The following is a 12,107-nucleotide window of genomic DNA, read 5'->3' on the forward strand; positions in this document are numbered from 1 at the left end:
TTTTTTTTAAAAAAAATATGGACAACAAACTTAAGAGAATGCTAAGAGTGCAATAATTTTTATTTAACACTGATTTAAGGTTGTTAGAACATTAAATAGTTTTGATGACTTTATATGATTTACAACCGAGAAAAATAACATTGACATATTCAAGGAAACACTAAAATTGCAAAGGTGTAGATTCGACTGAAATATAAAGCATCTTAGTAAACACTTCAATTTGACTATAACCAATTAAATTGAATCATATTTAATTGATTAAAAATAATTTTTAATTGATTGAAATACAAATTAGCTAGGTAGTCAATTGCAGTCGTAGTCAAATATCATTTTCAGTCGACTACTCTGTTAATTATAAATTTGAATTCAATGAAGCAGGTTGAGAATTTGAAATTTTTAAATGTACCTTTGTATAACTATTGTTGTTTTTCTATGATTTTTCTTCGACAGCAAACATATTTAATAGACTGATGAGTAAAGAATTAGACCGATGATGCGACGTTAGCGTCTCAAATTTGCTCTGTTTGATTTCCTTCCCGCGGGACTGAGGCATTAATCCAATTTGGTTAAGAACACATTTTGAACGGCGTTGAAGAAGTCAGCTCCTTCTAGATTCCAGCACGCCATTAAATAATATTCCATTGCTTCAAACTCTCGTCGCTCACAGTCATCAACAATGGCGATGGCAATGGCTCCTTCAAGTTCCTCATTCTTGCTCTTGTCCTTCGCCCTTTCTCTCTCTCTTCTCTCCTTCACCTCCGCAGCAACGTCAACTGACACAATCTCTGCACAACATTCTCTGACCGGAAACCAGAACATCACCTCCGGAAACGGCACGTTCGTGCTCGGCTTCTTCACGCCACCAGGCAGCGGCGGCAACTACTACATCGGCATCTGGTACGGTAAGATCTCTGTGCTCACCCCCGTGTGGGTGGCCAACAGAGTCACTCCAGTCACGGACCCAACCACGTCGGAGCTGAAGGTCTCTGACGATGGCAACCTCGTCCTCCTCGACCAGTTCAAATCCATCATCTGGTCCACCAACGTCACCGCCATCTCATCCTCCAACTCCACAGTCGTCGCGGTCATCCTCGACGACGGTAATCTCCAGCTCAGGGATGGATCCAATTCCTCGCTCATCTTCTGGCAGAGCTTTGATCACCCCACGGACACGTGGCTTCCTGGTGCCAAGTTGGGGTTCAATAAGATCACCAGAAGCGCCCAACACCTCACTTCCTGGAAGAATAAAGTTGACCCTTCTCCTGGGATCTTCACCTTTGGGATGGATTCGACTGGAACATTACAATACTTATTTTTATGGAATTTGTCTCGGATATATTGGGCTAGTGGAATGTGGAATGGCCACGAATTTAGTTCAGTCACTGAGTCCCCATCAGATCATAGGGACACTATGCAAGTAGTCAATCATACAGATGAGATTTATATCACATACACGGGAGATGCGATAATATCAAAATCGTCCCCCGGCTAGACTAGTATTGGATTATGATTCCGGCCAGAACCAAGTACTGGTGTGGACGGAGATTTCGAAGTCATGGATGCTCGTCTGGACTCGACCAAGCAGCAAGTGCACAGTTTATGGGGTATGTGGACCTTTTGGTAGCTGCAGTGACTTCACCTCACCCTTCTGCAACTGTGTTAAAGGTTTCAGGATCAAGTCTCAGACAGATTGGGATTTGGGTGATAGAAGTCAGGGCTGTGAGAGAGAGACTGGTTTACATTGCAGTGATCTAAACAATGACTCTGCCGATTCAGAGAAAGATGGCTTCTTTGAGATGACAAATGTAAGACTACCTGATGGCCCCAACACTTTGACCACGCCTGCAAGTAGGGAAGGCTGCGAGTTGGCTTGCTTGAGTGATTGCTCCTGCAATGCTTATTCCTACAACGGTAGTGGCTGCTTTGTTTGGCATGGAGGGTTGCTGAATCTGCAAGAACAATATAATCAATCTGATGCAGGTACTCTTTACCTGCGCTTGGCTGCCTCGGAATTGCAAGCTTCTGAAACAGACAAGAAGAGAGTGGCAAGTTGGGTTATCATCGGTGCCATTGTTCTGGCCATCTTGTTTTCTAGCGTTCCTGTCATTTTGATTGTGATAAAGAAGCGAGAAAGTGGGCGGATGATTGAGAAAGCAAAGGCTATGCAGAGTCGTCTCGTCTCGTTCACTTACAATGAGCTGCAGCAAGCCACACGGAAGTTCTCGACGAAGCTAGGGGGAGGAGGCTTTGGATCGGTGTTCAAAGGGACGTTGCCGGGGTCAAATGATATCGCCGTGAAGAAGTTGGAAGGCCTTCGTCAAGGAGAGAAGCAGTTTCGAACGGAGGTGAGCACTGTCGGGAGGATCCAACATGTCAACCTCGTTCGTCTACTTGGATTTTGTTCTCAAGGATCTAAGAGGCTGCTCGTGTATGAGTTCATGCCAAATGGTTCCTTGGACTCTCACCTCTTTCACAACGCCCCTTTCTCTCGTTTGGGCTGGAAGACGAGATACCAAATCGCAATCGGCATCGCTAGAGGAATAGCCTACCTGCACGAGCAATGCAGAGAGTGCATCATACATTGCGACATCAAGCCGGAGAACATTCTCTTGGATGCTTCGTTCAACCCCAAGGTGGCAGATTTCGGTCTCGCGAAGCTCGTGGGACGAGACTTCAGTCGAGTCCTCACGACCTTGCGAGGAACCAAGGGCTATCTCGCCCCCGAATGGATTACTGGCGTCGCCATCACTGCCAAAGCCGATGTTTACAGCTACGGTATGGTGCTGTTGGAGATCATCTCGGGAAGGAGAAACCTGGGGCAACCAGCAGCAGAGGAAGATGGCACAAGGTATTTCCCAACGTTTGCGGCGAGCAAACTGATCGAAGGCGACGCTGCGGGTGTGCTGGATAGCAAGTTGGGGCCTGAAGAAGTTAACATGGAAGAGCTGGACAGAGCCTGCAAGATCGCTTGCTGGTGCATTCAGGACGACGAGAACTGCAGGCCAACCATGGGGCAGGTCGTTCAGGTTCTCGAGGGGATCATCGATGTCCATGCACCTCCCGTCCCGAGATCACTTCTGCTTGCTTCTGATGTTCCTCAGCCTATCAATTTCTTCTTCGAGTGCTCATCAAACCGAAGCACTCAGGCAGCGAACACCACTTCAAATTGCTCTGACACCGAAAGCCACACATCAAGGAGCTCTGATAATAAATGAGAAATCCTATAGGAAATGCATAAGAAATAGTTGAAGTAGAATCAATAAATTTTGTTATAAGCAAAAAAGAAAGAAGTAGCAGTTTACTAGTGTGTTTCTGGTATAGGTCGTTGCTGATTGCCTTGTTTGGCTTCTATGTTAAATTGTTAATGTAATCAAGTGAATTGATCGGTCACTGAAAAGCTGGAGGAGTAACCATGTAGCAAAGAGAAAGAAAGTATTAGTTACGTGAACATACAATACTGGTATCGGCTAGAGATTTCAGGTGTTCTGCTACATTGAGGAAAAATGCAGCATTTTCAATTGTAAAAACTAGACATGATTTCTCTTTCCATTTTCACAGTATCAACAAGTAATTAAGAAAAAAAAAATCTGCTCAATCCCCACACAAGATTCGGCAATAAAGAACATAGGGTGTTTTTGTAGGGCGGATCTGGTGGCGACTCCTGCAAACCTAGGTCACTCCAAGAAATCCTAGCCTAGTCTGTTCTGCCACTCCAAGATTGAATCCATAAACCAGCCCTATTCCCTTTACAACCCTGAATCCATCAACCACCCTAGAAATCCAGGACCAATCGAAAACCACTGCAATGATCTCATCGCCACCACGCGACTCCAAGGCAAGTTAACATACATTAACCAGTGTGGCATAGATAGAGCTTACTTTTCTCGAAGAAAAAAGTGATGCCAAACTCAAATGAAGCAGATCTGATTCGCGTTCAAACAAAGTCGAATAGGAATAACCTGGACAAGTGGCGGCAGAATCCTGTGGAGGCGAATCGGCTAGGCCTGTCGACGATCGAACACCGAGGAGAAGCGATGAAAATTAGTGGTCGAGCAAATCGATGGAGAAGACGGCACATCGACAGATCCAGCCGAAGAAAAGCGATTCTCGGCGAGTGCGATATATCGCTATAATTACGGAAGAATTTTTGTGCTTTTTTGCAAAAAAAAAAAAAAAAAATCAGAGGGCTTTTAAGTTCAGATGTCACTATCGAAAACCTACCTGTGCTGCTATTCAAGGAATCTTACTTGCAGTATTTGATAGTGATCAGTCAATTAAATATGAATCTATTGATCAATTTTTTTTAAAAAAAATATGGACAATATTTTTTTATTTAACACTAATTGAAGGTTGTTAGAACATTAAATAGTTTGGATGACTTTACATGATTTACAATCGAGAAAAATAACATTGACATGTTCAAGGAAACACTAAAATTGCAAAGGTGTCGATTCGACTGAAATATAAAGTTTCTTATTAAACACTTCGGTTTGACTATAACTAATTAATTTGAATCATATTTAATTGATTAGAAATAATTTTTAATTGATTGAAATAGTAACTAGCTGGGTAGTAAAATAGTATTTTCAGTCGACTACTCTGTTAATTATAAATTTAAGCGTTAATGAATTCATTGGAGCAGGTTGAGAGTTTGAACATTTGCCTCCGGACATAGCTGAGTTGGTTACGGCGCAGTAAACTTACAGAAGAGGACAAGAGTTCGAATCCTGACGAAACCAGACAATACTCTCCTCACAGATAGTCGTGAAACTGACCGCGTGGAACCGTGAATAAATTACCTTTGTAGGAGAGAGTTTGAACATTTTAAATGTACCTTTTTATAAATTATTGTTGTTTTAGTTAAGAACACATTCGAACGGCGTTGTCGAAGTCAGTTCCTTCAAGCTGCCAGAGACGCAGACGCCATTAAATATTATTCCATCCCCTCTAAGGTCTCGTCGCTCATCAGCCATCAGCAATGGCGATGGCAATGGCTCCTTCAAGTTCCAGTGCAACTTCATTCTTGCTCTTGTCCTTCACCCTTTCTCTTTCTCTTCTCTCCTTCACCTCCGCAACGTCAACTGACACAATCTCTGCACAACATTCTCTGACCGGAAACCAGACCATCACCTCCGCAGACGGCACGTTCGTGCTCGGCTTCTTCACGCCACCAGGCAGCGGCGGCAACTACTACATCAGCATCTGGTACGGTAAGATCTCTGTGCTCACCCCCGTGTGGGTGGCCAACAGAGTCACTCCAGTCACGGACCCAACCACGTCGGAGCTTAAGATCTCAGACGATGGCAACCTCGTCCTCCTCGACCAGTTCAGATCTATCATCTGGTCCACCAACGTCACCGCCATCTCATCCTCCAACTCCACAGTCGTCGCGGTCATCCTCGACAACGGTAATCTCCAGCTCAGGGATGGATCCAACTCCTCGCTCATCTTTTGGCAGAGCTTTGATCACCCCACTGACACTTGGCTTCCCGGTGCCAAGTTGGGGTTCAATAAGATCACCAAAAGATCCCAACATACCACTTCCTGGAAGAATAAAGTTGACCCGTCTCCTGGGATCTTCACCTACGGGATGGATCCGACTGGACAATTACAATACTTAATTTTGTGGAATATGTCTCGGATATGTTGGGCTAGTGGACTATGGGATGGCCACGAATTTAGTTTAGTGCCTGAGGCCACATCCAATTATATGTACCAAATGCAAGTAGTCAACGATACAGATGAGATGTATATCATATATACGCAAGATAAAGCCAACCAACTTTTGTCTAGAGAGATCCTGAATTATGATACCGGCCAGATCCAACTATTGGTGTGGATGGAGAATTCGAAGTCATGGATGCTCGCTTGGGATCGACCAACCAGCAAGTGCTCAGCTTATGGGGTTTGCGGGCCTTTCGGCAGCTGCCATGACCTCTCCACGCCATTCTGCACTTGCATTAAAGGTTTCAAGATCAAGTCTCAGACAGATTGGGATTTGGGAGATCGAAGCCAGGGTTGTGGAAGGGTGGTCTCTCTACAGTGCAATGGCCAGAACAATTCTGAAGAGGATGGTTTCTTTAAGATGGAAAATGTCAGACTACCTGACAACTCCCTCACTTTGCCCGAGTTTCGGAGCTCCCAAGATTGTGAACAAGCTTGCTTGAGTAATTGCTCTTGTAATGCTTACTCCTTCAACTCCACTGGGTGCTTTGTTTGGCATGGAGAATTATTCAATCTTCAGGAAGAACTTAATCAACCTGATGCAGGCACTCTTTACCTGCGCTTGGCTGCCTCTGAGTTGCAAACTTCTGACAGCAACAAGAAGAGAATGGTCGCACACATCTCCATCGGAGTCGTCGTGCCGGCTGTTGTAGTTTGTTTGTTCATCATTGGGGGTTTGCTATGGAAGCGAAAGAGGAGAAGAGCTATCCAAAACTCAAAAGTTGTGCAAAATTCTTTGGTCTCCTTCATGTATGATGAGCTGCGGATTGCCACCAAAAACTTCTCTGAAAAGCTCGGAGGAGGGGGCTTTGGATCCGTGTTTAAAGGGTCGTTGCCCGGCTCAATTGATATTGCTGTGAAGCAGCTTGAGGGTCTTCACCAAGGTGAGAAGCAGTTCCGAGCGGAGGTGAGCACACTAGGAGCCATTCAACATGTGAACCTCATTAGGCTAATCGGCTTTTGCTCTCAAAGGAGCAAGAAGTTGTTGGTCTATGAATTCATGCCAAGCGGTTCGTTAGCTGATCAGCTTTTTCGTAGCAACTCGAATGTTTTGGATTGGAAAACAAGGTATGGAATCGCTATCGGAATTGCAAGAGGATTAGCTTATCTTCATGAGCAATGCAGGGACAACATCATACATTGTGACATCAAGCCAGAGAACATACTGTTGAATGATGCACTTGTGCCAAAAGTAGCTGATTTTGGTCTAGCAAAGCTCTTCGGAAGGAACTTTAGCAAAGTTCTCACAACCATTCGAGGAAGTAGAGGATACATCGCCCCCGAATGGATTTCAGGTATGCCCATCACTACAAAAGTAGATGTTTACAGTTACGGAATGATGTTGTTCGAGATCATATCGGGAAAAAGAAACCTAATCTGCAAAGGAGAAAGTAGTTTCGAATTCTTCCCCTTAGTCGCAACAAACAAACTCATAATCGGAGATGTCAAAAGCTTGCTAGACCAAAGGCTAGAGGGTAAAGCCAACTCAGAAGAGTTTGAAATAGCTTGTAAACTTGCTTGCTGGTGCATTCAAGATGACGAGAGCTCGAGGCCAACAATGAGTCAAATTGTTCAAGCTCTAGAGGGCAATTTAGATGTCGGCATTCCTCCTGTTCCAAGGTCACTCAAAGTCCTAAACGAATCATGAACCAATTCCTCTAGTTCACATCATAACTAAGGCTTACTGTACCATGCACTTCAACTAGTCCTCAAATAATAGGAGTGTTGCAACATAAATCCTGTTTAAGTTCCAAAAAAATCAGGAGAAAGAGTTGTAGTGAGTTCATAGTTTTTATTTTATTTTGCATAATTTATTGTATTTGAACTTTAAATCTGCATGTGGAGGTTGTTGGCCAATGAAGTGAGAGCTAGTCATGTTGTGTTTATGTCAGACTCTAAATTCATATTCAGATTTTCAGATATGGTGCTCTTCACATGCAGCAAACAGGTCCCCTCAATTCTACTAAAATCTATAAGTTGAAATAAATTGGGAGTTTAGGACAAACAATTTCCATCTCCAATTGAAGTGACGGGTGGCTGGCGTTGATGTTCCGGCCACGGTGGCAGAGTCGCGACGACAGGGCGGGCTCGACGTCGCTTGCGGTAGGGAGAGTTGCAATGATGAAACTCTCGACGGGGAAAGCAGTGAACGCGATGCGGTGGTGGTAAAGGAGGAAGGCAGCGAAGGCGGGGCTGGGGGCAGCGGCGATGGTCGCACAGTCCATAGATATCGCGCACTGTTATCATGTTATGGACAAGGAAGGCAGCGATTTCGCTCGTCGAGTTGCTGCCGGACGTCTACGAGAAGGGACAAGGAAGGCGGCGCCGGCCAAGGGTGAAGGGTGGCTCCGGTACCCAAAGTTCTTCCGATCATTTTTAGCTAATTAGTCTTCATTGGCGTGGAGAGATGGAAGAAGACGGACTTGACGATGATGCAGCTAATTAAGTCCCTGAGTGCTCTACTTCCTTGAATTCTTCATAAAATATGTGAAGATCATTAGTTTTTAGTTGTGTTGCTATTCAAATCGCCTCTTGGACACGTCATCAGTCATGCAGCACCGGAGATTGATTTTGTGAGGAGGAAGGAGAAGATAAGCTCTGGGGCCTATAAGTACCAACACAATGAGAAGGAAGGCCAGGAGTGCTCTGGCTCGACCCCTCCAACGCGTAAGTCAGTCACTAAAAGAGGAAAAAAATTAGAGAAAGAAGCGTGTTGAAGATGTGAGCGGGCGTACATGTATGTGTAAAGAAAGGGGATTATATATGTGAAAGAGGGGACAGAGTCATACTGGTCCGTCTTGTCGTTAATTAAAAAGAATATTAATTAGTCTAATAACCTATTCAAAGGATAGCAATTAATAAATCTAATGATCTTATCTAAATTAATAGCAAATCTAATAACATATTTTAAACGCTACTATTTTGAAGGAGTTATTTGAATAAGTCTATTTAAAGATCGTATCGTTCCACCGTCCTTTAAAATAACTTTGTCCTTAAGGTTAATCTTTTTTTTCTTTTTTTCTTTCGATGATTTGTATAAAATAACTTTTTATTGTGCAGCACTTGAAATTTCCTTTTGACAAAGACAAATAACTTTTTATAATTCTTTCTTGAATTTGAAAATTTTCTTTGGGTCTTCATTGAGAATTTATGAGCTTGCCAATACTTTCTTCTTTATTTAACCTTACGTTGGGTCATCATCAAGTTATGATGAAAAAATATTCCATGATTTCTCAGATGTTGTTGGAAATGACAAGACATTATCGCTTCGTTTGCTAGAACGATAGAAGTAAAGATTGGTATAGATCCAATGATTTTAATCACGAGTGCCACACTGATGGAACAACTTCACAAATTTAGGATGAGACCGTTTAAACCCTAAACCCTACAATACTTATAGCTCCGTAGTTGTTTTCGACACTTGAGTGATTAAGAGTGAATGATAGTATTTATTTCAACGAGATCTTAAGTCTAAACCAACTAAAAATTCCTTTAAACTAAGGCTCTAATGACTTTCCAAAACAGCCAGCCAGCACAAGTTAGATCAAGCAAAGAACAACCCTTGTCAACCAAATCCAGTGGGACTGAGGTTTTAAACTAGACGACCTATCCTTTGGCGAGAAAGGTATTGCCAAGATAGCTTCACAAATTTAGGATGAGACATTTTAAACCCTAAATCTTAAAAAGAAATTGAGCACTTAGTTGTTTTAGACACTTAAGAGTGATTAAGAGTGAATGAGACTATTTATTTCAGCAAGGTCTTATATGTCCAAACCAACTAAAAAATCCTTAAACTAAGGGTCTAATGACTCTCCAAAACGATCAGCAAGCCAACATAGGTTAGATCAAGCAAAGAACAACTCTTAGTCAACTCTAACGTGTTAGCACAAAGGTTTTGAACCTAGATGACTTGTCTCCTTTAGCATATGTCAACTAAAGGGTTTGGTCGACAAGCCTCACTACTAGTTCAACCCAAAAGGACTTCGTAGCCTTATGTCTTGTCTAGATAACCCTATGATATCATAGTTCATCTTAAAGCCTTGAAACACTTGCCTAGGGATAACTAAGTGTCCAAGTCTCTTTAGGTCTCCATACATTATCTATGAAGTTCCTTAAGTATCGACTCTACATACCTAGAGACTATTCAGTCTTATACAACCATCCTATCCAAAACACACCCAAGAGTACATCAAACAATAACAATACACTGGTCACTTTGTTTTCAAGTTCCCTCAATCTTGACAACCATCAGAGTTCCTAAGCTCCGCCCAACTTTATACTCAATTAATCAAGTTTACTGAATAAGCTTGATACAAAAATCCCTGCACACTCAAGTACCTCATCAAATACAAACAAATAACTTAATCGCTTGTCAACCATTAAAAACCATGATTAACCCTAATCACAAGAAAAACTAATAATTTCTCCATTTTGATGCTTAACATTAGCAATTACAACACTAGAGCATATGAGCATAAAAGTAAATGCAAGAGAAATTTCTATTAGCTTTTCATCTAAATGGATCAAAGGTTCCCCTCAATCCATGTTATACTCCGCACCCATGTAACAAGCCACTCTCAATCGATCTAGGCATCTGATAGGAACCCGTGTCCTATCTTGCGAAAAATCGAAGAAAAGAAATAAGACAGGGATAGGATGATCACTTCGAGGGGATCGACCTCCAATAATCAATAGAATTGATTAATCAAAACAAATTGTTTCATTGCTTGTTTTCAAAAGATTACATAATGACTCTATATATAATTCTATAACAATACTAAATCAATATAAAAAATATTAATAAATCTAATAATTATTCAAAGGATAATTATTAATAAATCTAATGACATTATCTAAATTAATAACAAATCTAATAGCATATTCTAAAAGATAATATCTTGAAGGGGTTATTTGAATAAGTCTATTTAGGGATCGTATCATTCCACCGTCCTTCAAAACAGCCTTGTCCTCAAGGTTGATTTTTTTCTTCTTCTTTTTCTTTCGATGATTTGTATAAAATAGCTTTTTCTTGTGCACCAATTGAAATCTCCTTTTGATGAAGACAAATAACCTTTTATAATTTCTTCTTAAATTTGAAATTTTTCTTTGGGTCTTCGTTGAAAATTTATGAGCATGCCAATGCTTTCTTTTTCTTCACTTAGCCTTACGTCGGGTCTTGACTCTATGATTTGTTGGATGTTGTTGGAGATGACAAGGCATTATCGCTTCGTTCACTAGAATGATGGAAGTAGAGATTGATGTAGATCCAATGATTTCAATTACGGGTGTCACAATGATGGATGAATTCTTCCTTATCATTATCAAAGTTTAACTCCTTGTGCAAATTATCTTTATAACTATCTTCTTGTTGTTGTTGAAATTGCTGATTTATTTCTTCTTTGATTGGAGTGCTTGAGTTGGAGCCAATGATGGATGAATTCTCTTTAGCATTATCAAACTTTAACTCATGCAAATTGTCTTTATAATTATCTTGTTGTTGTTGAAATTGTTGATTTATTTCTTCTTTGATTAGAGTGCTTGAGTTGGAGCCAATGATACAATCCTTCAATTCTTGTACTATTGTGACCAAGGATGCTACAATTTTTTTTCTAATTTATCCATCCGCGCTTCGTGCTTGGCTTCAAATTTATCCATCTGTGCCTCGCACTTAGCTTCAAATTCTATAGCCCATTTGTTGTCGGGTTGAGCTCCTCCAGTCGTCATGTCAGAGTGGATCTTCTTCTCTTGAAGTCAGGTTAAGACCATGTGTTTGTTAGTGGGCGTGTACTTGAGGTGTGGAAGAAATTCACGCTCAAGGATATGCGATGGTGGCGAAGAAAAAGAATTTGGCTCTGATACCAAGTTGATAGGAACCCGTATCCTATCTTGCGTGAAGAAAAGAAATAAGATTGAGATAGGATGATCACTTCGAAGGGGATCGACCTCCAATAATCAATAGAATTGATTAATCAAAATAAATTACTTCATTGCTTGTTTCTAAAAGATTACATAATGACTCTATATATATAACCCTATAACAATACTAAGTCAATATAAAAAATATTAATAAATCTAATAATTATTCAAAGGATAATTATTAATAAATCTAATGGCATTATCTAAATTAATAACAAATCTAATAGCATATTCTAAAAGATAATATCTTGAAGGGGTTATTTGAATAAGTCTATTTAGGGATCGTATCAGCATCCTATAGATACACCATGCCTATAAGGGAAGGATCCTACCCCTCAATCCAACCGCAACCTTAAGTTAAGCCAAGAGAACGTCTCTACCATTTTAACAAAATTTTGAGTTTCCCATGTAAGAAGATCCTCTATGCATATAGAGCTACCTGCTCCTCAACATGATAAAATCATACA

At 41.2% G+C, this 12,107-nt stretch overlaps 1 protein-coding gene and 1 pseudogene across 1 annotated transcript; both read left to right on the top strand.

Moving 5' to 3' along the window:
* Positions 1-676: 676 nt before the first annotated feature.
* On the top strand, positions 677-3,405 carry LOC141821111 (G-type lectin S-receptor-like serine/threonine-protein kinase At2g19130; annotated as a pseudogene).
* Positions 3,406-4,978: 1,573 nt separating this feature from the next.
* On the top strand, positions 4,979-7,372 carry LOC141822060 (G-type lectin S-receptor-like serine/threonine-protein kinase At2g19130). The gene has a single exon (XM_074709479.1). It carries the CDS (start codon positions 4,979-4,981, stop codon positions 7,370-7,372), a length of 2,394 nt encoding a protein of 797 aa, XP_074565580.1.
* Positions 7,373-12,107: the final 4,735 nt, after the last annotated feature.

Source organism: Curcuma longa, chromosome 2 (assembly GCF_044706935.1).
Source record: "Curcuma longa cultivar G26 ecotype Majalengka, Jawa Barat chromosome 2, ITB_CL_G26_1.1, whole genome shotgun sequence".
Lineage (NCBI taxonomy): Eukaryota > Viridiplantae > Streptophyta > Magnoliopsida > Zingiberales > Zingiberaceae > Curcuma > Curcuma longa.